The sequence below is a fragment of the Pinus tabuliformis genome, chromosome 7 (assembly GCF_031772625.1).
Source record: "Pinus tabuliformis cultivar Carrire ecotype Pingquan chromosome 7, CPIR1, whole genome shotgun sequence".
NCBI classification, from domain to species: Eukaryota; Viridiplantae; Streptophyta; class Pinopsida; order Pinales; family Pinaceae; genus Pinus; species Pinus tabuliformis.
The window spans coordinates 540,631,542-540,659,288 of NC_142293.1; the positions used below are offsets into that span (position 1 = coordinate 540,631,542).

Consider the following 27,747-nt stretch of genomic DNA (forward strand, 5'->3'; position numbering starts at 1 on the left):
AAAATAAAAATAAATTAATACCCACCATCGGACGTCCAAGGTTCGAATCTCGTTAGAGCCTTCAAGCTGCTGTCAAGCTTGATGCCTTTCTTGATACAAAAGCAGCGCAAATAATTTTCGAACCTCAATAATTCAACCACGCGGTGATCAATAATTCACTTTGACACCAATAATTCTGGTACGCCACTGAAGATTTTTCTCCGCCGCTTTTTTCTTTATTCCATTCCTATTTCGCTGTCTTCGTTTGTGCCCAGGCTATCGTTTGATGTCTCAAACATACAGTAGGGGTTATAAATAGCTCTTCAACTCTATTTGTAAAACCTCGGAAAAGAGAAGCGGAAGTAAATTCAGGCAAAAATGGCTTCTTTATACTTTCATTGCATGACACATCCTCAGGAGCATTTGTTAGGCCGTCCCCTGTTTGAATCTAGGGAGTCCCAGAAAACGTCGTTGCTCCAAGGGCGCTATTGGAATACCAGCGTTTCGGAGTTTAGAAACCCTAGCAGGGGTTTACGCCATGGAAAACGTGAAGGTCGGTTGAGAATATCTGCTTGCATTGCCACGGATGCTGCAGAGAGGACTTCTGTAGTGAATGGGGTAGGTGTAGACTTAGGGTTTGATAGGAGCAGCAGTGGTGTTATCGAAGCTGAAAGGAAGTATTTCGTGGGGAATTATGCTAGGTCGCCTGCTGTTTTTGTGAAGGGAGAGGGTTGTAAATTATATGATGTAGAGGGAAAGGAGTATTTAGATTTGACTGCAGGGATTGCAGTGAACGCGCTCGGTCACGGCGATCCAGCTTGGCTGAAAGCAGTGACGGAACAGGCAGCTACTCTTACTCATGTCAGCAATGTCTTTCATACAGTGCCACAGGTAATGATGGAAAGTAGGCATGTATGCATGTATATGTTTGTTTACTATTTAACGTGCTTTGAGAACTACCTGGTTCACAGTACCTCTTTCTCTTAGAAGCTGGAATTGGAAAACGAATTTAGTCAGAGAGTTGATAAAATTATGTTTCTAGTTTCTGTGGTTTAACAAATTTTGAAATTTCTTCGTTCATGTTGGTTTTCGTGGGAGAATCTATCTTGCAGAGAGTCGTAGTCAAATGGTTTTTTGTAGGCGGACTCTGGATAGAGGAAAGTGTTTTAGGTTGAGTTCACCTGTCGCGCGGGTTTGTCTTAGTCTTTGTAATGATAACTTTTTTTTTCCAGATGGTTAGTTTTGTGGTTTTGTAGATATATATGTTTATGACTATCATTGGAAAGATCCTTTGAAACCTAATTGATCTATAGAACCCGTTGCCTCAAAATATAAAATCAAATTTAATAAAAAATCAATTGAAAAATTAATGATAAAATTGGGGTTTTAAGAGTCCGTTCCTTCATTGCACTGGTGCAACTTAGGATTCATATGCAACTCCACGGATTTAGGTCCTCATGTTCTGGCTCTCCTTGGCTTTGTAGTTCTGCATCAAGCACTGTGTATAAGAATTCCAGTCATTGCCCACTCTAAGAGCACGTGGATAGTAAAAGCCCATTAGTTATCCATGGAAAGTGACTTACAGAGTCTGGACAGTTTTGAAATATCCATGCTTTTGTTTTTCTGCTGTTAAGGTCTGTGCTAAACTCTGGCTTATTATACTGTATTACATTTTGCAAGCGTCCAATGTCTTTAGTAGCCAATCGTGATGTCTAGAATATTTGTTATTAACTTTGCTAACACAATTGGCAAATTTGAATGTTAGATAAGATAATTATATTTATGTCCAACTATTGACCACAAAGTAGGTCAAAGGGACTGTTGAGTACAATGATGTCCATACAATGCGGGAGAACCAAACGGTGTCCTATAAAAGATACAATGCATGAAGTATAAAAGGTACAATGCATGAACGTAAAAGATACAATGCATGAAATGCCCAGGCAGAGAAGACCTAGGAGTTAATGGATCTGAGGATTAAACCCATCTCTCCTAACATCTGAGGCTGAATGAAGAACATTGAAGAAAACTCAACAAAGTTCGTTGGCCCGATGGAAAGCCATTGGAAAGCATAGATTGTCCACTAAATCGTTGTCTGGGGGGTTCGCGCGCTGCTGAGGTTTGGAGGACCTAGTTCGTCTCCCAGGAAGGGATTTGAGACAAATCTACTGCTGAGATCTTGTGTGGCAGGGTGAGGTCCGTCTCTTGGTGCCCATGTCTGAAGGTAGTACCCTGATAAATGTCGTGATCCTCTATGTGGGGTGTGAATAAGTAAAGTGATTGTACTGCCCCTTGGTTTTAGTGGTCTGATGGGAGGCTAAAGAATATGTGCTTGGAACCTGAGAGCCTCTTGCATATATAGGGCCAAACATCTCTGATCAGGATACGTGAAAAAGTCGGCGAGGGTATGAGAATCTCTGAACAAACAATGGAACCTTCCTTTGATCTCGTAGTAGACAGGGCATCCAAAAATGAAGTGCACCTCGGTCTCCACTTCCTGTAAATGACATACCTGGCAGATTCTGTTTGGTCTATCAATTTGGTGGTTTGTCTCTACCCGAAGTCTATGAGTACCTACTCTTAACTAGCCTAGAGGAATGCGGAGAGCATGCATCCAATGGCGAAACATATACTAGGGTCGAACAATGAGCCCGTCTCTCAACTCCAAGAAGTGCTCAATGTAGAAGGCCATATTTGGGCACAACCCTCTCGAAGGATTGACCCAGGTGACCTGGATGAACTCCCTATAGATGTCCTCTCTGATGATCTTATTCAACTCCTGTCTAGTAGTTAAAAGGTGACCAAGAGCATCTAAGGAATATGAGAAAGGAGGGCGACGATCCAACTTAATGCCCACTGACTCGAAGATATCTGAAACTCCTGTAAACCAACATATCTGGCCCTGCTCGAGGGAGTAGAATGGGCAATAGTCTCAGAAGAGCAATAGGCCAAGTAAAGATATCGGTCCCTACTCTTTATTGAGTCTGTAAGGCCCCAAGCACGGGGCAAGAATGAAACCAATCTGATGACCGTCTCAAGCTGAAAGGGCTAAACTCCAAACTCTGCAAGGATGATGTGCTGAGGTACTGTCTGTTTGCATCTAATGATGTGGCGGAGAAGAAGAATCTGGACTCTCTCAGCTGAAGCCCAATTTGACTCAAGTAAAGACGATCCTCAAATATCTGAGCCATTTAAAACAATGGGACGGAAAAGGTGTCCATGAGGCTTATCTTGGATGAGATGTCCTGGAAGTGATGTCGAAAGTGTTGTCTCTTGAGAGGGCCAAGGATCCATATCCTTTGTTGATTTGAGGCTGAAGTGTTGGTCGCAAACTAAAGCGGGGACCTGAGAATTGCACCCCCAAGTAAGTATAGGTGCTGGTGATCTCAACTCCCTTATCTTTGAATAAGAAGTGAAGGTCCGAAGTTTTCTTCACCCCATTGAATATCATAACCTTGGTTTTACCCAGGTTGACCGTCAACTATCGAAGATCACAAAATAGAGCTAAGGCATCTAACTGCCTCTATAATCCTTCTGGGGATGAGTAGAGGAGGACCATATTGTCAACAAAGAGTAGAATAGATATCAGAACCTGGTGAAGAAGGCAACCATTAGTGTCCTTGATATGCTCGTGTAGAAATGCCTCCAACTCATCAATATAGATCCCAAATAGGGTAGGGGACAGTGGACAACCCTGTTTAACCCTAATAGTGCTTTAGATGAAATCAAACATCCCATGAGCCGTGCGAAGATGACCAAGGATAGACTCATATAGGCGCATAATGGCTGTCAATAGGGTCTCTGGGGTAAGGCTTCCCTTGGAACGGAGTTAAAAGCTTTTCGACAATCTACGAAACAACAATAGACTTTCAAAGAGTGGTGTCGTGCCTCCTCAATCACGGCTTGGAGGGTGAAGATGTGGTAAATGGTCTGATGAGCCGATCGAAAACCTGCCTGTCCCCTAGTTCTGAGTTGTCTTTGTTCAAGGTCACTTGAGAGCTTCCTATGTAGAACAATAGCATACAACTTCGAGAACGTGTGGCCCAGCATGATCGTTTTGTAGTTATTGGGATTTGAGTTGGACTCTGATTTGTGGATCGGATGGATGATGTGGTTTGACCATGACAGTGGAAAACCTTCACGGACTACATGGTTGAAGAGATCGACCAAGTAGCTTGTAATATCCCCAATTTTTAATTTTCATTTGAGGAGGTTAGCCAAGTTCTTTGGGGTAGTGCTAAGCATAGCACAATTTTGAAATTCAGGCATTGAAGACAATTTTGATATGGGAGGCATGAGGACTTAGGAAAATAGAAGAAATTTCAGCCTTGGTGGAATGTGGGGACCACAAAAAAGAGGCAATTCGACCCTTTGATATAATTTGCACTTGTGGAGGAAGAGGGAGAAAGAAAGGGGGTGCGAGTTAGTGGAAAATGGGGTCCACCAAGAGAGAGGACCAACTTCTATAAATAAGGCAAGGAGGCCTCCATTTAGTATCTTTTGGCAATCTAACTTTTGAACACAAGTTTCCTTGAGTTGTTTAGCCAAGCAAACTAGTGCTGTTTAGCACAAGGAAATCCTAAGCTGGAATTCGAGCCTCTCTTTCGGTGGAATTCAATTGCCACCCTAAGGAGGAATTTCTGAACTCAGTTGGAGGAAAATTTATTGGGGATTCTGGTACCTTTCAGACAATTTCTCAGCTAGTTCGATTTCCAGGTAGGACGCAGTGATCAAAATCGTACTACTGAGTTGGGGCAGAGAAAAGGTGTATTTTGTCCTAAGGATTTAGCAGAAATTTCGCTCAGGTTGGACTAGCATTTGTGGAGGTTTTCAGGGCTAGAAGTTGCAGCTTTTGTGAGAGCAAAATATGCCACTCTAGGCCCTGTGTAGTAGTGACACTGGGTAAAATTCGTGGGGCTGAATACTTCATGCTTGTGCTGGTTTTGGGGAAGGAAATCCACTCATTTCTTCGGAGGTAATTTCCAGGGAAATTCTACAGCAGATTGAGGAGGACCAAGTGCTAAATCTAGTAGCGAAAGTGTGGGGGGACACAGTTTCTGGCAGGAAGGGCGTAGCACCAAAAATTGAGTAATTTCGGGAGGTCGAAATTAGCCCAATTCCTTTCTGGGTTTTGTCGGTCAAGGAGTTTGCTCCTAATTTTGTAGAATTTTTGGAGGAGTTTTTGTGCCCCAAAACAACAAAATTATTTGGCAGGCAGTTCAGAGGAGTGAGCTTAAATTTTGGGCCCCGGGTGGTCGGTAAAATTTGCCCAAACCCATCTTGGGTTTTTTCTGGGTTTGTGGTGGAGAGCCCAAGATTAATTTGGCAAATTTTTTTGAGCACTTTTGGAGGCTCAAACGGGGGTTTCTTCTAGCCAGCGATTGCAGAAATTCTAGGGCCAACGCAGATCATTGAGGAGAAGTCTTTCCTTTGCATCTGGGCAACATTTTTCTCCCCTGGGATTGTCTAGCTTGCTTTGGCTAGCTCGGGTGCACACATTCCATGCATTGTACTCTCCTTTTGATAATAAAATGGCTCAACTTGGCATAGTTCTGGTGCAATTTTATGGGTATTTAATTGTTGTTTGATTTTTTTGTGTTGCATGTGTATTTTGCGTAATATCACTATTAATTTTGTATTTGCAACATTACAGTGATATGAGAGCATGATCTTGGCCAGTTGTGGGGGTAGCCAACAAGATCATGGAAGAGTTGGGCGTGTATATATTGTGATGGGTGAACCATAGACAAACCCATGGCTCAAGGTAGAGTGAGTAGCATTGAGGGAAAAATGAGCCTCACCCACTTTGATGGATCAACTAGGAGTTTTGTCAGAAAATGGGTACGAGATCTGGACACATATTTCTGGCTAAATCCCATGAGGGAGGCGAATGCTATTAGACATGCCACTTTGCACTTGGATGGAGATGCTATGGCGTGGTGGTACCAAGGCTGATCCCTTTGGTTATGCACGTATCACATCCTACACAAAGTTCACACCAATGTTTTCAAACTCTGACTCTGGTTCGGAAACGTCTGAGGGTCGGCTCTGACCCCGACCCCGACTCGGTATCAACTCGACTGGTTTGATTTCAATGACTCGGTCGTTGTAAAAAATACATTAAATAATTTTTTTTATAAAAAAATATAATTTTAAAGATTTTCATTCATGTTTCCAAACACAAAGCTTTAGAATATAAAGAGAAGACAACATATGATCAAAGTAGGCTCATGAATATATCCATTATATCAAAATCAATGTTTTAAGACTCCGACTTTGACTCCGACTCGGCCGAGGATCGACTCCGACTCCGACTCCAAAACGGTAATGACTCGGCCGGCTCGATTTCAATGACTCGGTCGTTGTAAAAAATACATTAAATATTTTTTTTTTTATAAAAAAACATAATTTTAAAGATTTTCATTCATGTTTCCAAACAGACAGCATTATAATATAGATGGAAGACAACATATGATCAAAGTAGGCTCATGAACCAATCCATTATATCAAAATGGTACCCAATGGCAATACATAGTCAACTGTCATACATGATCGAAGACTCAAAACAAAAAACAAATAACCAAGGAGGCTAGAAATGGCCTCTACAACAAAAGTAAACTGTGACGGTGACCAGACTCCAGTACTACTGGGCCACTGGATAGTAGCTACTGTCAGAGGAGCCAAGATCACGTCGATCAATCTCTGGATCATCATCATTAGAGTCAGACAGGGGGCCCCATGGCTCCTCCTCATCATCATCATCCCCAACTGCAACTGTAGAAGTGGTACCACTAGCAGGCTGTGCAACTGCAGCAGATGCAAGCTGAGATAGAGTAGATATGCGGCTGCGCTTCTGTCGTGGCTGAGCAGAGGAAGCACCTACAACTGGAGTCCCTGCTGGCTGTGAGACTGAGGCTGGTGGATTGGGATCTGCATTCAACTGAATAGGCTGAAGTTGAACAGCATGTTCAAGTTCAACTGATGTCTCCAGATCTAAATCTAAATCAAGATCCTCATCAGGATCAAACTCTGCTGGACAACTCTCCACTACCCAATTTGATGTTGGATCAATGTCTTCCAACACAATGGGATCTGAATCCGGTCTTTTGTTCAGCAAATGGTTTCGTCTGAGTCGGAGGTTGTATTGGACAAAAACTAGATCATTTAACCGTTTTTGATCCAAACGGTTTCTCTTCTTTGTGTGAATCCTCTCAAAGACAGCCCAATTGCGCTCACACCCAGATGCACTGCAAGTTTGACTCAAAATACGAATTGCAAACCTTTGCAATTCAGGACAATGGCCACCAAAGGCCTCCCACCATTGTGCTGCAAAAAACATAGGAGTGTAATGAGTTAGCTCAACAAAATTACAAATTATATCTAACTTTCAAATTATAAACGATTTAACAAACTTTAAAAAAAAGTAAAACTATTAAGAATTTGAAAATTGAAATTTTTGTTTACCTGGCTCATCTGCTTCTCTTGCAATCTTTGCTAGGTTCTTCCCAAAGATACCTGCTGCATTGCTGAAGATATTGGCCTGTCGGTGTATCTCCAGCTGATCAGACTCCAATGGGATCATGCGTTCAATGCAATCAACCAGTCCATTTCTGACCTCCCCCGTCAAAGCTCCTGACTCCTTAGCTTTATAATGATACCGTGGGTTCAAAAAATACCCAGCTGCATGTATAGGGCGATGGAGTTGATTGTTCCATCTTTCATCAATGATTGCCCAAATGGGCCCATACTTTGCCACTCTATCCTTGTATACCGTCTTTATTTGCTCCTTTGCTTGATCCATAGCCTCATAAATGAAGCCCATAGCCAACCTTTCCCCATCCACCAACCGCAACACCTTAACTAGTGGCTCAGCAAGCTTCACAATCTCTGCTGCCTTTCTCCAAAAAGTTTCTTCATGGACTTTCCTTTTCAATTCTTTGCCTTCTGGTTTGTTAGACCAATTGCTTTGATTCCATTCATCACTGGAAAACATCTTTTGCAAGTTTCTATGTTGGGAAAGCATAGATTGCAATGTCAAAAAATGTGTAGCAAATCTAGTGATGGCAGGCCTAATAATATCCTTGCCCCCAGTGTGTTTCCTCATGAGGCTCAAAACCAATGTATGATTGTAGATAAATTTTGTTATGCTTTTGGCATGATCTATAGTGTTTTTGACCCAATCTAATTTTCCAATATCCTCAAGCATGAGGTCTATGCAATGTGCAGCACGTGGGGTCCAAAATATGGTCTTGTGTTTTTCTTCTAACAATTTACCAACAAGAACATAGTTAGAGGCATTATCTGTGATGATTTGAACAACATTAGCCACCCCCACCTCCTCAACAACCTGATCCAATAGCTGAAACAACAAGTGGCCATCTTTTATCTTATTAGATGCATCAACTGATTTTAAAAACATGGTTCCCTGTGGGCAGAAGACAAGAAAGTTTATGATGGTACGGTTTCTTTGATCAGTCCATCCATCTGACATGATGGTACACCCTGTTCTTGCCCATGAGTCCCTGAACTCTTGCAAATACTCATTAATAGATTGAATTTCTTTCTGCAAACGAAACCCCCTTAGCTCATGCATAGTAGGGCCTTTGAAGCCTTTTCCAGCAGCATGTATGGCATCAAACATAGGCTCATAATATGGTGAACGAGCAGCGTTAAAGGGGATATCAGCATCATACCACCATCTAGCTATGTAATCACAAGCAGTCTCCCTCAATTCTTTCTTCCAATGGTCATCTAAAGTGGGCTGCATTTGAGTTTTACTAACTTCAGGACCATGTGCATCTGATGGAGAGGAGGGAGTGAAATAACTTTTGATAGTCACATCACCCTTTTTCAAATTCATTCTACCCTTTCCCTTATCTTGAACAGAAGCAAAAGAGGGAGGAACATATCGGAAAGGGTTGGATGCCTCAGTTTGAGGGATAGAGGAAGAACCCTCAAAATCATAGTGGGGGTTGGTAGCCATCATTTTTTGTATCTCCCTCTTCCTCCCAATTTCAGCCTGTATGTCTTTTTGCCTAGCCTTATCTTCTTTAAATTTCTCAAAGCTGGCCAACAAATTCTTTCTAATCTCCCCAATTTCTGGTGAGGTACATGGGGTAATTTGGCCTCTAATCCCTGCTAAGTGTTGTTTCAGCCTATTAATGCCCCCAGGACCTTACTTAATTTTCCTATGGCAAAATTTGCATTGCATTTGACTATCAACCATTTCAACATATGCCCAAGCAAGATCTCTTGCTCTAGGTGCCATTTTTTGACTAGGAAATGAAAGCAAACAATCTGAAAATGACAAAAAAAAAAAAAAACATTGATTCAATGTTCATTTATTTGACAAAAAACACTCTAAGCTTTCTAGATATGCACCTAAAATTTACTAAGCAAAAACAGATTTATAGAGGTGGAAAAAAATACCTCCAGGCACAAACTGCCTCCTCAAGCTTGCTCCAAGAATCATCTCCTCAATGCTGCTCCAAATGGCTGCCCAAGAAGCTCCTCACTCCAGCTACAATGCTCCTCCAAGACTCCTCACTGCTGCTCCAAAACAAGCTCAAGAACTGCTCACTAACTCTCAAAGAAGACTCTCACTCAAATGCATAAGACTGCTGTGAGTGAATGAGAGCACTTGGGTGTGTTAAATAGGGTTTGGGAGGGGGAAATGGACCCCAAAAATCATTTAGCATATTGGTATAACAGTTTGAGATCCAAAACAAACATTAAACAATTTAAAAATCCCAAAAAAATCAATTTTTTAATGCTGTTTATGTGTGGAGGGCCGTCCCATTGTGACTCGGCCGAGTCATATCGGAAACGGCCGGGTTGGCCGAGTCATGGGTGACTCGGCCAACCGGACCGTTTCCTAGGCCGGGTCACTCTCCCACCTTTTGACTCGGATCAAGCCAGCCGTTTCGGTTTCGAAACGGCCGTTTCTTAAAACAGGGATCAAAATGGCACCCAGTGCATTGTCCAATTCATACATGAATGATGATATAGAGATTAAAACAAAAACACATAACCAAGGAGGCTAGAAATGGCCTCTACAACAAAAGTAAACTGTGAAACATCACTAGTCACTAGTACTACTGGCTACTGATAGAGGAGCCAACATCATCTGGCTCAGACTTAGAATCAGAGGCAGACGGGGAAACCCATGGCTCCTCCTCATCATCATCTCCAACTGCAACTTAGAAGTGGTAGCACTAGCAGGTTGTGCAACAGCTGCACGCTGAGGTAGACGAGATATGCGCTTCCGTCATGGTTGAGTAGAGGAAGCGCCTGCAATTGGAGGACTTGGGGCTGGGCTTGAGGCTAGTACAAGTGGATCTGCATTCAACTGAACATTTTGTTCAAGGGATGCCTCTGTCTGTAAATCCAAATCAAGATCCTCATCAGAATCAAACTCTGCTGGATGACTCTCCACTACCCAATCTGATGTTGGATCAATATCTTCCAACACTATGGGATCTGAATCAGGTCTTTTGTTGAACAATTGGTTGCGTCCAAGCCGGAGGTTGTATTGAACATAGACTAGATAATTTAACCGTTTTTGATCCAAACGGTTTCTCTTCTTCATGTGAATCCTCTCAAAGACAGACCAATTGCGCTCACACCCAGTAACACTGCAAGTTTGCCTCAAAATACGAATTGCAAACTTCTGCAATTGAGGACAATGGCTACCAAAAGCCTCCCACCATTGCGCTGCAAAAACCATAGTAGTGTAATGAGTTAGCTCAACAAATTATATCCAACTTTCAAATTATAAACAATTTAACAAAATAACAATTTGAAAATTGAATTTTTTGTTTACCTCGCTCATCTGCTTCCCTTGCAAACTTTGCTAGGTTCTTGCCAAAGGTACCTGTGGCTTCGCTAAAACAAGTGACCTGTCGGTGTATCTCCGGCTGATCACTCTCCATTGGGATCATGCGATCAATGCAGTCAATCAATCCATCTCTAACCTCTCCACCCAAAGCTCCTACCTCTAGAGCTTTATAATGATACCTTGGGTTCAAAAAATACCTAGCTCAATGTATAGGGCGATGGAGTTGATTGTTCCTTCTTCCCAAATGGGCCCATACTTAGCCACTCTATCCTTGTATGTTGTCTTTATTTGCTCCTTTGCTTGATCCATAGCCTCATAAATGAAGCCCATAGCCAATCTTTCCCCATCCACCAATCGCAACACCTTAACCAGTGGCTCAACAACCTTCACAATCTCTGCTGCCTTTTTCCAAAATATTTATTCATTAACTTTCTTTTTCAAATCTTTGCCATCTTGTTTGTGAGACCACTGGCTTTCATTCCATTCATCACTGGAAAACATCTTTTGCAAGTTTCTATGTTGGGAAAGCATAGATTGCAATGTCAAAAAATGAGTTGCAAATCTAGTGATGGCAGGCCTAATAATATCCTTGCCCCCTGTGTGTCTCCTCATCAGGCTCAAAATCCATGAATGATTGTAGATACATTTTGTTATGCTTTTGGCATGATCTACAGTGTTCTTGACCCAATCTAATTTGCCAATATCCTCAAGCATGAGGTCTATGCAATGTGTAACACATGGGGTCCAAAAGATGGTTTTGTGTTTTCCCTCTAACATTTTACTAGCAAGAACATAATCAAAGACATTATCTGTGATGATTTGAACTACATTAGCCACTTCCACCTCCTCAACAACCTCATCCAATAGTTGAAACTTGAAACAACAATTGTCCATCTCTCACCCTATCAGATGCATCAACTGATTTTAGAAACATGGTTCCCTGTGGGCAAAATATAAGAAAGTTTATGATGGTACGGTTCCTTTGATCAGTCCATCCATCTGACATGATGGTACATCCTGTTTTTTCCCATGAATTTTTGAAATCTTTCAAATACTCTTCAATGGAGGAAATATCTTTTCGCAAACGAGACCCCCTTAATTCATGCATAGTAGAGCCTTTGAAGCCATTTCCAGCGACAAATATGGCATCAAACATAGGCTCATAATATGTTGAATGGGAAGCATTGAAGGGGATATCAACATCATACCACCATCTAGCTATGTAATCACAAGCAGTCTCCCTCAATTCTTTCTTCCAATGGTCATCTAAAGTGGGTTGCATATGACTTCTACTAACTTGAGGACCATGTGCATCTGATGGAGAGGAGGGTGTGACAGTGAAATAACTTTTGATATTCATATCACCCTTCTTTTTCATTTTACCCTTACCCTTTTTTTCTTGCATGGACTCCAAAGAGGGAGGAACATAGCGGAAGGGGTTGGATGCATTAGTACAAGGGATAAATGAAGAGCCCTCAAAATCAAAATGGCGGTTGGTAGCTATCATTTGTTGGATACTCGTCTTCCTCCCAATTTCAGCCTCTATTTCTTTTTGCCTAACTTTTTCTTCCTGAAACTTCTCAAAGCTATTTAACAACTCCTTCCCAGTCTCCCCAATTTGTGGTGATTCACATGGAGTAATTTGGCCTTCAATACTAGCCAAGTGTTGTTTCAGCCTATGAATGCCCCCAGGACACTCAATTTTTCTATGGAAAAATTTGCAATGCATTTGATTATCAACCATTTCAGCATATGCCCAAGCAACATCTTTCACTCTAGGAGCCATTTTTTGACTTGGAAATGAAAGGAAAAAATATGAAAATGAAAACAAAAAAAATAACATTGCTTCAATGTTCATTTCTTTTACAAAAAAGACTCTTTTCAATTTCTAGATTTGCACAAAAAAATAAATAAGCAAAAACAGATTTTAGAAGTGAAAAAAAATAACTCTAGGCACAAATAGCCTCCTCAATGCCACTCCAACAAACCAACTCCTCAATGTTGCTCCAATGGCTGCCCAAGAAACTCCTCACTGCTGCTCCAATGCTTGCCCAAGATTCCTCATTGCTGCTCCAAAAACAAATTCCACAACTCTTCACAAACTCCTCACAAATTCTCATACAAATGCAATGAGATAGCTTTGAGGAAATGAGAGGGGTTGGGTAGCTTTTATAGGGTTGGAAGAGGTAAATGGACCTCAAAATAATCCTAAGCCAAATTAGAATTGGTTGCGGGGTCCAATTCCCCCCCCTCAAAAAAGAAATCCGTAGGCCATGCTTTTGCGTCAGTCACTGGGCCGACCGAGTTAACTCGGGCTTGATCGACTCGGTAAGAACTCGGCCAACCGATCCGTTTTGGCCACCGAGCCGACCCGGCTATGCATTGGCTCGATCTTGCTCCAATGGGTCAGAGTCGGCTCGGTTGCTTTTTAAGACATTGGTTCACACAGAGGCTCATGGAGAAATTCGACGGAAAGGACACCAGACCCCCTCAAAGGGAGTGGATAGGACAAGGACAGTTAGAGGGTGAGACCAGGGGGCGTTTCTGCTGGTGGAGACCGAGATTTAGATGTCAGGAGATTGAGGAAAAGGTTGAGCAGGAGGGCACACAGGATGGCGCAAGTGTCACCATTGTTGGAGACCTCTTCGATAGCTCTGGCTCACACCTTGGTTGAGGGAGTAGAGCATACACTTAGAGGGCCATCTATTGATGAGGTGCCGACAGTTGACGAGGTACCAAAGTTGTGACTGAGTTTATAAATGATAGCCACCCTCGACAGTTTCATCAGTTCTGTGCCAACCTTCTAGCGTTGAGAAAGAAGGCCACAACAGTGCGAAATGCCATTCTGCAGTAGAACGAGGCGCTAGAGGGCACGAGAGCGGTTTGTGCCGAGTCAACAACCAAACTAACTCGCATTGGGGAACAGTTGGGTTCCCTAACGGTTTAGCTGGAGTGCACATTGGAGCGACAGAGCAACCCTACTCAAACAGACATAGATGGGGCTTGTAGCACTAGTAGGTTGCCTCTGCACATTGGAGAGGGAGAGGCAGAGTCATCTCGACATATTTTATGTGTTGACCAGGATGATGAGATGAGGCGACATGAGCGGCACAGGGTGCATCATTTGCAGCATGGATGGTTTGTTCTGTGTTTGGGGGTTCGTACATTCGATCCCTCTCTTGGGGTTGGACGACGAGAGATTCTATGTTGGTACCCGGTGGAGTGGGCTATGGATGTGGTAGTGGATCCGGGTGAAGCTCAACTGGAGCTTCCAAGCACTAGGGATACCGGAAGCCCAAATTTACATTGGGATCCAAGAGTGACTACCTATCATTTCCCATATGTGCTGGTTGACTATGACCTTGGTGGTATAGTTGACTTAGCGGTTGAGCGCACGCATTCGCTAGGGGAGTTTCGGTCAACACCAGTGGCCAACCAGTCTATGGACAAACTCCTTGGGTTGTCTTGGAGGAGTTTGTCGGAGGAGGTGGCATTGGTAGGCCACCAGACAGTGCCTTGTATGGAGCCGAGGGTTCTCCCCAGTTATGTGGAGCGTAGTGGTTGCGGAGGAGCAACACAATACATATGGGGACTCACCTCTCGTGTCTTGGCGAGGATTTGGAGGCAAGGCCCATGCATCAAAGTGAATGGTGATGCGACAGAGGAGGTGGCGATTCTGGTAGGGTGCGGGCTGACACATACTGTCTCAACTTTAGATCATGGCATCTAGTGGCGGGTAGGAGCATACAATGTTGAGCTGTGGGTTGCAGGTGAGCACAGAGGCGCATGGCGGTGTGCCACGACACATGGATTTACACCAAGGAGTAGCGACTCACACCACATTGGGTTTGTTAGTGTAGTGACAGATGCGTTGGTGCATCTTTGACACTTGACGGTACAAGATGATACATCAGCAGACAGGATAACCCAGTGATGTACAAGGATAGGTCGTAGCATACAGTGGCATGCCGAGGAGCATGGGGATACTTGGTGGTATGCAACAACATATGATGCGACACGATGACCTCTTGGAGCATTGCCTCCAAGGAGACTTATGGACAGGGACATTAAGTGTACCATTGTGTGCAACTCACCTAGATCGATGAGGACGTTATTGAGCATCTGGGGACACCATATTTAGCGGAGACAAGTCTTCGATTGGGTTATCAGTAGGTCCGAGGCGAAGAGAGTGACATCCATATGATTACTCTTCAGCACCCCGACAGACTCTTGATCATACCCTTGGAGACCTACCCACCCATCATCCTCCAGTGTTGCTTACAATCACAAAGTGTTTGGTTGTTGCCCCTTGATGCTTTCCATTTAGACAGCAGGGCATGTGAGGCTCACCCTAGGCAGTTGGATGAGAAACCGCTTGTCACGGGCAAGGAGACTCTCCAGTTGAGACACTTAGTAGGTGTACGAGTTGATGGATATAAGCTTAGGGATGGTATGGTTTATTGCCGAGGTAGCATATGTTCCACCCCTGGGCTCACACTTAGAGATGTGTTTGCTAGGGAGCCACATGATGCACTTTCAGTGTGGCAATTTGAGACGTTACATGAGCATGAGAGACAATGGATGGTAGACTTCGTCTATAGGAGGTTGTCCAGACTCGAGCAGTGTCTGGACGTATCATTAGGAGTGGGGATAACAGATTTCATTGTGTGGTCTGGTAGGAGCAAGGCGGATTAGCAGATGGTGACCCTGGCGGTGCCCTGGCAGGATAGACTTGCGCGCAGTGGAATTGCCCCTTATTGGATTTGTGGCAGAGGTTTATCGAAGTGGATGACTTTGCAGGAGCGCGAGAGGGTCACAATTGGGATCATACCGTTGCAACATCCACTTGGTGGACTCACTTTGAGATTAGTTTGGGACTTGACAGCTACAGGGCTGAGCAGTTGGGTTACAGATTGTGGAGAGTGGGTTCTCACTGGGGGAGGTCACCTAGATCTGCGATTGAGACATCATTCGATAGAAAGCACTTCACTTCCCAAGGACTAGTCGAGATAGGATAACGCCTCACTTGGGTGGCTATATGACAAACGGAAGGTGGCTGTGATTGACACGCCGAGACGACGGATCTATTTTATGGGACTTGGGTTGTAACTTCAGGAGTTCCCTCTTGAGGTACCTAGGATGGACTTTCTGATGGGACAACTTACCGAGGATTTGACAGGGGCTTGGTGGCATTGAGGATCTCTCTTGATCGATAGTAGGTGGGAGGACTCTCGCACTCATATACTCTGGGTCAGTGCGTGGAGCGAGGGGTGCTTCAAAGTTCACATTGAGCGGGAGAACTTGGGTCCCTAGTATCGGGGGACTCCTTTATGACAAGGCAGTGCATGGATTAGTAGTGGCTCAGTGGCACAACTGGGACCTCGGTATTGCTTGCAGTGACAGTTTGGGTTAGCAAATAAGGAAAACGCATGTTCGAGCATTGCTTGAGGACAAGCAATTTTTTTGCGGGGAGGACTGTAATATCCCCAAATTTTAATTTTCATTTGAGGAGGTTGGCTGAAATCTTTGGGGTATTGCTAAGCATAGCATAATTTTGAAATTCAGGCATTGGAGGCAATTTTGATGTGGGAGACATTATCAGTCACTGACATCATGGAATGCATTTCTTCGGAAAATAGGAGAAATTTCAGCCTTGGTGGAATGTGGGGACCACAAAAAGGAGCCAATTTGACCTTCGAGATAATTCACACTTGTCGAGGAAGAGAGAGAAAGAAAGGGGGTGCAAGTTATGGAAAATGGGGTCCACCAAGAGATAGAGGACCAACTTCTATAAATAAGGCAAGGAGACCTCCATTTAGTATCTTTTGACAATCTAACTTTTGAACACAAGTTTCCTTGAGCTGTTTAGCCAAGTAAACCAGTGTTGTTTAGCACAAGGAATTCCCAAGCAGGTATTCCAGCCTCTCTTTTGGTGGACTTTGAGTGCCACCCTAAGGAGGAATTTATGAACTTAGTGGGAGGAAAATTTGTTGGAGATTGTGGTACCTTTCAGCCCATTTCTCAGCCAGTTCGATTTCCAGGGAGGACGCAGGGATCAAAATCGTACCACTGAGTTGGGGCAGAGAAAAGGGGTATTTTGTCCTAAGGATTTAGTAGAAATTTTCCTCAGGTTGGACTAGCATTTTGTTAAACACACATGGACAGCAAAGAATAGGAAAGATAAATCAGTGAGTTCATTTTTTTATTAACATCAGATATACATTTATAGTACAACATATGACTCTTGGGTTTCAGATCCCAAGGTCTCTTGGACTGCTTTTGTCCATTCGACTTCCACACTAACCCATTAGGATTAGGTGTCCAACATTCCCCCCCTTAATCCGAAGGGTTATGTATGAGTCCAAGAAAAGAGCTGTAATACAAAATGTGCAAAAAATACATGGCAGCACTAGGCTGAATGTGCTCTATGAAATGTTGGTATAAAGGGCGGTGGTTTAAGGATGACCACCAACACTGGAACGCTTAGTGCAGTTCCCGGAACTCTTCCAAAACTGGCAAGAAGCTGGAGTCTTCTGCTACAGGAAGTGTTCTTAATCTGTGATGGTTTAAGGATGACCAACAACTCTGGAATGCTTAATGCAATTCCTGGAACTCTTCCAAAACTGGCAAGAAGCTGGAGTCTTCTGCTAGAGGAAGTGTTCTTAATCTGTGATGGTTTAAGGATGACCAACAACTCTGCGATTCCTGGAACTCTTCCAAAACTGGCAAGAAGCTGGAGTCTTCTGCTAGAGGAAGTGTCCCAGATTGCCAACTGAAGGCATGTTCAGGCATCTTTGTCTCTGGCTACAACTCTGAAACTGGTGTGGCAGGTTGTGGCTCAGGCTCGCTTGATGTGACTTTGAAGCTTGTAGATGACCATCATTTCCCCCCCTATCAGGTACAAGGTGAGAAGATGGAGAAAACTCAACTGCAAGACTGTTCAATATTCTGGAACAAGTTCTGACATGTGTTTGGAATATCTTCTTGGCTGTTGATGCCCATTGCCAAGAAGCGATCCATCCAAGATGAATCTTTGTTCTTGCAGGGTGTTTGTTTCTGAAGCATCTGTTTGAAGAATGGCTAGTTTTATGACAGTGCTCACATGGATGAAGATCAAAACAGTGATCTTTCAGATGGCCAACTCGGTCACAGTGTTGGCATTTTATGATCTGTTGTTGTTGTTGTTGTTGCTGTTGCTGTGGAAGAGGGGCAGATTCTGGAACAGCTGAAACTGAACTGTCATGAGAAGCAGGTGAACTATCATCAATGAATCCAGCACTCTGAAACTGAATGGGCTTTGAGTAGTCTGGAATATGAAAGGACAAGTCCTTGTCATATCCAAGACCAGTTCTGTGCTTGTTGTGGACAAGCTGTTCCCAAGGTCTGATGATGGGCTTGGGAAATGCAGACTGAGTTTCTGCATCTGCATATACAACTGCTGCTTTATTTGAATGAACTGTACCATTACTAACTTGCTGCTGATGGGTGATTGTATCAATGTTCTGAACAAAAACAGGTTCAGAATGATGTCTATTTTGATGTAACTCTTCTTGCTGTAGTTGTGATTCAAGCTGCAAAAAATCAATCTTTTCCTGTGCATTTTGTAGACATGTCTGAATTTCTGAGATAAAATCCTTACTGATTTTGACTGTCCCATCAACAGTGGAAAAGATTAGACTATTTAATAACTGTAATGCATCATCAATTTGCAATGACAATGTTGCACAAATATCTCACACAATGCCAAATAACCGCAACTTTAAAGAATATAGACAACTGTAAATATAGGAGCCTGAATTTGAAAATATGGCTCGGTCTAAGCAAGCAGGTAATCCGAAGTTTTCATTTTTCTGACATGCATTGAAGCCACTTCTTCAAAGTAAAGCATTTTGCGTACGATCAAACCATTGGCATATCTTCAGTTTTCAACGCAGACCACCAATTTTACTGAGTGTGGGACTAAAATTCAAGACAACATGTCCGGACTTTCAAATAAAACCCTTTAAAAATGTGCCCACAATCCAACTTCAACAAATTATTTTATATTTTTACGAAGCAGTGGAGGACTGCGTGTGTAGTGTTTTTTTTTTTTTTATCGATTTTGATTCTGTCGAGAACAGACACGATTGGTGCCCATTCAAAGTTTCCATTGCTGCATTTGGGGTGCTTACCAAGACTTTCACAGACTCTTTGTTGCTGCAAATTTCAAATACTTTTGCAGATAAAGCAGAAAGTATCGCTGAAATCGGTGTCCAGATCATAGGAGAGAAATGGATAGAGATCCTGAGGAACTCCAGATCCTCGGCATACTTGGGATCACTGCCGAGGCCTTTCAGCTACTTCGAAGAGATAAGCGTGCTCCTTATTTCCGATCTCGGGAGATTTCGGGAGATTAAAGGCTCAACAGGTTTCTCTAATCAAGAACGCGCTTTAACAGGACTCGCATTAAATCTTTTCATTCAATGGAGATGTCGGGGTTGGCCACAGAGACTCTTTTGTCTTTCATGTGGTAAACCATGGTGTTTCTTGCGATGTCGCAGAGAGGACCGAGAATAAATGTGGTGGACTGTTCGAGCTGGCTTCGGAGAAAAAAGGAGTTGGTCTCTGCAATCGCCTTTTTTTTGGATTCGAGGATGGTGGATGCGATACCAGTACTTCGGCTAAGCAGGAATCGTTATGGTTGGAAAAAGATGCGAACTGCAAATAACCGAATTGCCTGCAAAAACTGTCGTGCTTTGTCTGTGGAATCCCCAACTGCAAAAACTGTCGTGCTTTGTCTGTGGAATCCCCAACTATTTCAACAAAAGAAGCAATCTTACCCTGCTTTTCGATATCCGCCTAACTTTCCATCTAAATCTGTGTGGAGGTCTTCTTCAACAATAACGCTTTGTCATAGAGGTAAGGAATATGGCAGAGAATGAGAGCGCAGGTACAGTAGACAGAATGCAGGTTCGCATAAAAGGAATATGGCAGACAGAATTCGAATGTAACTGATGGACATCATTCCGAGAATATGAAACGTTTATGATCAGAGAAGCACAGGAATCATAAATAGAATGTCAGGACAGCGCAGGTGTGGACAATCAATCATTATGAAAAGAGGCTCTGAAATCTCGTTCCTCCGATTTGTTAGCATTCAAATCCAGCGTACACTCAATTTCAATGAACGACATCATGAGAGAAAATCGACCCATTTAATTGCTTAAATTTCGCAGAGCAGGGTGTACACACCATTGAAAGTAATAGTCATGCCCCTTTTAACGCAACAACAAAATAGTTTGCACACACAGATTCGATGCTTTGAGAATCGATGAGACATATATTTTTCATTACAAAGAATAATGACAGAATATGGCAGAGGGAGCAGCATTTATTTGAAAAACGGCAGCATTCAATACCATTACATTTGAAAAACTGCATTCATTTGTACAAATACTCAAAGCAGCAAACGTATTTCAGGGAGCATCAAAAACATTTATGTTACCGGTGGTATGTCGATTCAACAGAGGCATTCTTCTGCCTTCCGTTCTGGACCAAGTAATCATTCACCAAATTAATCCTTCAGAGGACAGAGGCATTGAGGACAGAGGCGTTATAAGGCAGCGGCAGCATGTCAGGAGCGCTGGAAAAGAATATGGCAGAGGGCCAGGACTGACATGCACATAACAGGCCACAGAAAAACAAGTGGCTCTGATACCATGTTAAACACACATGGACAGCAAAGAATAGGAAAGATAAATCAGTGAGTTCATTTTTTTATTAACATCAGATATACATTTATAGTACAACATATGACTCTTGGGTTTCAGATCCCAAGGTCTCTTGGACTGCTTTTGTCCATTCGACTTCCACACTAACCCATTAGGATTAGGTGTCCAACACATTTGTGGAGATTTTCAGGGCTGGAAGTTGTAGCTTTTGTGAGAGCCAAATATGTCACTCTAGGGCCTACGCAGTAGTGACACTAGGTAAAATTTGTGGGGTTGAATACTTCATGCTTGTGCTAGTTTTTGGGAAGGAAGTCCATTCACTTCTTTGGAGGTAATTTCCAGGGCAGTTCTATCGCAGATTGAGGAGGACCAAGTGCCAAATGTAGCAACTGAAGTGTGGGGGACATAGTTTCTGCCAGGAAGGGCGTAGCACAAAAAATTGGGTAATTCTGGGGGGTCGGAATTAGCCCAATTCCTTTCTGCATTTTTTCAGTAAGGTGTCAAGGAGTTTGCTCCTAATTTTGCAGAATTTTTGGAGGAGTTTTGGTGCCCCAAAACAACAGAATTATTTGGCAGCTAGTTGAGAGGAGTGAGCTTAAATTTTGGGTCCCGGGTGGTTGGTAAAATTTGCCCAAACCCTTCTTGGTTTTGTGGTGGAGAGCCCAAGATTAATTTGGCAGAATTTTTTGAGCACTTTTGGAGGCTCAAACAGGGGTTTCTTCCAGCGAACAGTTGTATAAATTCCAGGGCCAGTGCAGTACATTGAGGAGAAGTATTTCCTTTGCATCCGAGCAACTTTTTTCTCACCTAGGATTGTCTAGCTTGCTTTGGCAAGCCCAGGTGCACACATTCCATGCATTGTACTCTCGTTTTGATAATAAAATGGCTTAGCTTGGCGCAGTTCTAGTGCAATTTTATGGGTGTTTAATTGTTGTCTGAATTTTTCTGTGTTGCATGTCTTTTTTGCGTACTATCGCTGTTAATTTTCCATTTGGAAAATTACATAACTAACTAAAGCATGAAAACTGTGCTTAAAGAACTCTTCTTGGTAGCCTTCCTCATCGGCTGCTTTGCTTCTGTTCATCATCCAGATGGCCTCTCTAATATCTCTGTCTGAGAACAGGTAATAGGAAGAGGGTGGGGAGTTAAAATGAATTTGGCCCTGCTCGGGAATATAATAAAGGTTGGAAGTGTGAGAGAACATGGATGTAGGGTCGAGGTCAAATGGAAGAGGGGAGCGTCGTGGAAGGATGGTATGCCAGAGTTGTTTAGGGGAGTGGGCAAGGAGAGAAAAAAGTTATCGTCTTCTATGAGAGACAAAGAGTCATTTCTTGCGGCATAGGAGACGATGATATGAAGCTTTGAGGTCGGAGTAGAAGCGTTGAGATAGGTGAAAGCATATCGAAGTTCTCGATGTAGAGCCTTGCATTCGTCATTGTACCATTTGTTCATGGGGCAAGACCCAACTTTTGGGGAGATGGAAGTGGAACGAGTGGAGTGGGGGAAGGATTTGAGTGTTGCTTCCCAAATGGTTGAACAAAGATAGGTGTATTTAGTGGAAGCAGAATCAAGCAAGGAGAACTGGGTCTCTTAAGGGAGCATCTTGCATAGGGTAGAGGAGAAGATGTCAGGGTTGCCTTCATCAAATTGAAAGGTGGTTCGGGGTGGGCCTCGAGGGGAAGGATGGGGTGGAAATGGAGGGTCAAATGAGAGAGAGAAGGAAAGAAGTGCATGATCGGCAAGGGGGATGGGGGAGACTGAGAGATGGCGAATAAAAGGGAGAAAGTTCTAGCTAGCGAGGACATAATCAACTACACTCGCACCCCTGCCATATGGTCGGCATGTGAAAAAGCGGGAGTTTGGGAAACATGGGAGACCATTTAAAATCAACAACTCCTGGGATTCCCCCAACTGTAATAGATGCTTACCATAAACTGTAGTGGGCCCCAAAGCATCATCTGACATCCAGTGAAGCCCTACTGAATTTGGATCTATCCCTTCGGTACAAAACACATCCTCTGATCGATCGTGGAGAGGGACTTGGAGATCTCTAGTACGAGCATTGAAGTCACCTAGGAGGATGACTTCCCCATCAACAGAGTACTGGGTGATGCTGGTGTACAAGTCTATGAAGGGGTCCCCATTTGAACCCTTATGGATGGCAAATGGTGAAGAGGCTGGGGGAGAGTAACAAATTGCAATGTAGATGTCCCTCAGAGGAGAGGCTTCGACGCTAATCTGAATCCCACATAAACTCGACAAACTCATCTTCAACTACCAAAGATACCCTATTTCGGAGTGAGTCACTAGCTAAACAAGTAAATCCACCTGATCCTCTGACCCCTCCCGAGCTCCTCGTCTCTTGCTTGCAAACTGAGAACCAATGGTGTCCTGCAATATCTGGGAGAGGTCAAAGAGGGCCCGCATGAGTTTCGATCATGAAGAGGATGTCTGCTGTTTCGAGAGCATCATACAAGAGTCTCAGCAATGATTAGAAAGATCCATTGCCATTCAACAACGAATAGAAATGCCTGTACCTTGTCGTCTCCTCAAGCAGGTCCGTCATTTGGAACCTCCAGTTCGCGGTTCCCACCCAAGTGGGAAGGAGTCCCGAATGACTGCTCGGAGATTCCTGATAACTGCCCATTTCCTTGCCTCCCGTGCTGCCATAACATGTTCTCTGGATTGTTTAAGTTCCACAACCTGTGCTTGAGTGAGGTCCTTGTCCAAGAAAATCTTGCTAGGAAGAGAAAACAACTTCCGCTTAGCTCTGAGGGCGTGGAGTCAATCGGATGTAGTCCAAAACCTGAGGAAGAGAGTGGAGTCATAACCTAGCGAGGTTTTGTCCAGAGCTATATCGGGGAGGCTAAGGGTATCCCAAAGGAACCTAGCCCCCACTTCCATAGGATCCAGAGAGGGGTGAGGTAAGGGGAGGCCTCTCACCTTGAGGTTCAATTCTCTTTCCCATCTAGTGCGTTCTTCCACAAGTTTTGCTTGCACCACCTCCTCAACTGCTGTAAGAGGGGTAGGAGTTTTATCCTTCCCCCGAACCATCTGTGCCCAAGAATTGATGTGTTTTATCCTTCCCCCGAACCACCTGTGCCCAAGAATTGATGTGTCTCAGTTTCTTGTTTGAAGGTGACCTGTCGTGATTGAATTTCTTCCTACTTGCTTTTAAGGTCGAGAATTTCTGCATGCAACACATCATTTGGTGGATGGAGAATTTCCTGCTATTTGCTTTCATGTAATATCTTCTTAAGGGATACATTATCCCCTTCCACCTCCGAAACTCTTGCAGAGAGGGTGTGTATTTCTGAACGGAGCTTGTTGTTTTCAGTTTCTAGAAATTACATTTTCTGCAGCATTTGTTTTACCTGGGCTGTCCGAAATGAGAAATCCAACTCCATGGCTATTTCAGTCGAGACCCTAGTTTCCAGCTGTACCCCTTGACTCTCATCCACGATTACTGCAGGTTCAGGTGAAGCTGGGCGCTCTGACAAGATTTCAAGGAATCGATTGACGTCCATGTCTAAGTCCATTAGGATTCAGAGATCCTGTAACAAGCTCGGCATTTATCTAGCTTTGCGCTTGCGTAACTGTTGGGTCACAATTTTGTCCAAGGCCCGGGCCAAAAATTAATGATCTGTGTGTCTGTGCCAGGAGGAATGGGTACTCCTTCAATGTAACCAGGGCCAATTTGTACAGACGGAGCATCCTAGTTATGTGTTCTTTGAGATTTGTTGTCTTCTGGTTGTAAACTTTACATGGGCTTTATCCCCTTGAGTTTCTCGATTCATCCGTCTTGGAGTTTTTTCTGTGGAGTTATGAAACAGGACATGTGTCTCGTGCATGTACAACACTCGGTCATCACATGTCCCAATCTATTGGACAGTGGGGACACCAAAAGGGTTCAAATGTTCTCACAAAAGTTCCAGAAAAGTGTGCAGATTTGTCCCTGTATCAATAAATATATATCGATGTGTGATTGATGTATTTTTATTTCGTAAATATGCAAAAGATTGCATCGTTATGTCTGTATTTCATCTCTGTAATTTTAATGTATTTTTAAATCATATGCATATATCGGGGTGGGGCCGTCTATGTGTCCCATGTCGGACTCTGGTGCCTGCGTGTTCCCATGTCACGTGACTTAGCTGTGGAGATTAAGCAAATCAGTTCCTGTTATGCTAATATTCATTTTCCATTCCAACAGATAACAGTCTTGAATTGTGGCTGTGGGTCAAGATCTGGAAATAGGGATTGACGATGGGAAGAGTGTTGCTTCAGAGTCGGACTCATGTTAGTTTTTATTCAAGGTTAATAACAAAAATTCCAAAAACAATATTAAAAAAATGAACAAGTAAAATGTATAATAGATCTTCTTGACAAAACAGAGACGACATTGTGTTACTTTTTCTGCTGGTAGTACAAAATATTCAGAGCATGAAAAGCCTTCTAAGGGCGTCAAAAATAGGTTCCTCCTCCATCCCATGTTCGCTTTACAATTTATGTTTTCCTGGCAGTTATATGCACTATTTTTCTAATATATTCTGAACAATAGTTATTAGAAGTTGGAAATCTGATTTTAAGCTTCTGCAGCTGGGAAGCAACGCCTGTTAGCAATCTCAAATTGAGAGAACTGTCCAAACTTATGTAATACCATGTGCATGACTTAATTTCATTGTTAGCTATGGATTACAAGTTCTGACAACTGTCCAAATATTCTGCATTATTAAAAATTGGAAAATGGCAGTACCATCACATGCTATTCTTATTTAACAATATGAAATTTTAGATAAAAAGAATTTGATAATGTAAAAATTTTAATCTCTATGTACTAGCTTGCATATTGATATGTTATATTGCCAGCTCGAGGAAACTTTTCTTTGGACTGAATAATTTGCTTGTGCTTCAGGTGAAGCTTGCAAAGCGTCTTGTTGAATCGTCATTTTCTGATAAGGTTTTCTTTGCAAACTCTGGTACTGAAGCCAATGAAGCAGCAATCAAATTTGCAAGGAAATACCAGCAAACTTTGAGGTCTGCCAAAGAAGAGAATGCCACAGAATTTATTTCTTTTACAAACAGTTTTCATGGAAGAACAATGGGAGCCCTTGCTTTAACCAGCAAAGAGAAGTACAGAACTCCATTTGAGCCTGTCATGCCTGGAGTGAAATTTGTTGAGTATGGAAACGTGGAGGCAACAAAAAAGGCAGTTCAACCTGGAAAGACAGCAGCCATTTTTGTTGAACCTGTTCAGGGAGAGGGAGGCATATATAGCGCCACAAGGGATTTTCTCAAAGAATTGCGGACTCTCTGTGATGCTGTAGGTGCCTTGCTTGTCTTTGATGAGGTAAATGCCAAGCCATTTTTTCTTATTCAGGCTATATTAACTTCTGTTGATTATCAGTGTCATATATTACAACCAGAGAGATAGTTGCTAGGATGGCAGGATATCTGTTCTGTTTGTGCTTATTGGTTTGGAAGGTGTGTCTGGCATAATTCAATCAAATTCTGCAGATGCACATATTTACTGTCCCTTTCAACTTTCAAGTTTCACTTATCACACGTGTTGGTCCTGTTTGATGTTAAAAGTTTACTTCACCCTTCTAAGATTATGTACTTTGATGTTTTAAGCCAGAGTCTTCGAATTTAACTTAAAAATTAAGCCCTGGAATAAAATGCCAGTGAATGATATCTTCTGCTGAAAGAGTACACGACATGGCTTCTGCATTGGACTGCCCTATAGCATGGAGATGATATATATATATATATATATATATATATCAGTGTTTGATTTCGATATTGGCCCATAACATTTTCTTACATAACTATCTGAAGTATATGAACTTGATAATGTCTTGGCAGAGTTTTTCAGGAATTTAAAATTTTTCATTCGCTTTAAGTTATCTGGGTCTTAGTCTATTATTAAAAATATGTATAGTATTGTACGGTATTTGAGTCATCCTTAGTGATATAGTCTTGTAGTGGGTAAATAACATTTTGTCAAAATATCCACCATCCTCACAATGTCACTTATAATTTCATATGCCTTTTACCCATCGTATTTTTAATGCACATTTTAGTCGTCATTTGGAAAGTTGAATATGATGTGTCTTGAATCATAGAATATACACAAACTATTTGTTGAATGCTGTCCATTGGGATATTGCCAGAGTTTTTATTATTGGAGGATATAAGTATCCCTGTAATACGTAGTACGTACAACTCTCTTTCCCAAGAAGAAATCACTATAATTCATTATTTTTCAGGTTCAATGTGGGCTGGGCCGAACAGGATATCTTTGGGCACATCAAATGTATGATGTGCAGCCAGACATAATGACTTTGGCAAAGCCTCTGGCTGGAGGTTTACCGATTGGTGCTGTTCTATTAACAGATAAGGTGGCCGGGGCTATAGGTCCTGGGGATCATGGAAGTACTTTCGCTGGAGGGCCTCTTGTCTGCCATGCTGCTCTTGCAGTGTTGGATAGAATTCAAGCACCTGGGTTTCTAGAAAGTGTGACTAGTAAAGGGCATTATTTAAAAAGTTTACTAACTGAAAAGCTTGGGAAAAATGCTCATGTAAAAGAAATTCGGGGCTCAGGTCTACTTGTGGGTGTTGAGCTTGATGTTCTTGCTGCTCCTATGGTTGATGCTGCTCTACGTGCTGGCCTACTGATTTTAACTGCTGGGAAAGGTAATATTCTTAGGCTTGCACCGCCTCTTATTATTTCACAAGAAGAGTTGGAACAGGCAGTTGACATTCTATCAACATGCATTCCGGCTTTGGATAAACAAAAATAGCAAGATTGAGTTATAAGAATGTTACAATTCAAATTCTGATTTGAGTACAGAAATTTGAGATATATGTACTGAAATTCAAATTGTACGAACTGTACTGAAATATGATTATGTACTGAAAATCAATGTCATATTCTGCATTTGAATTGTGTGCTTAAACTTTAAGATCTAATGATAAAAGTAATTTATAATGAATTATTAGTTTGTATCTGAGTTCAGTCTTTTTCTAGTTCAGTGTTGGTGTGTTTCCCATTGCTTTTTGTATCATGTTTAGAGCTTATTGCACGAGTCTTGAGAGTGCAGTTTCCCTTGCAATCATGATAGACCTTCCTAGTAACGTGTTGAATTATTCACCATAGAACGTTAAATTTTATCCTAAAGACAGTTTCCTTTGATAAAGTAAATGAGCATGGAGTCTATT

At 42.5% G+C, this 27,747-nt stretch overlaps 1 protein-coding gene across 1 annotated transcript; it reads left to right on the forward strand.

Annotated features, from left to right (window-relative positions):
- Nucleotides 1-32: 32 nt before the first annotated feature.
- Nucleotides 33-27,521, forward strand: WIN1 (HOPW1-1-interacting 1). The gene is made up of 3 exons (XM_089458441.1): nucleotides 33-870; nucleotides 25,442-25,876; nucleotides 26,796-27,521. Exons 1-3 carry the CDS (start codon nucleotides 358-360, stop codon nucleotides 27,327-27,329), a joined length of 1,482 nt encoding a protein of 493 aa, XP_089314567.1. The 5' UTR covers nucleotides 33-357; the 3' UTR covers nucleotides 27,330-27,521.
- The last annotated feature ends 226 nt before the right edge of the window (nucleotides 27,522-27,747 follow it).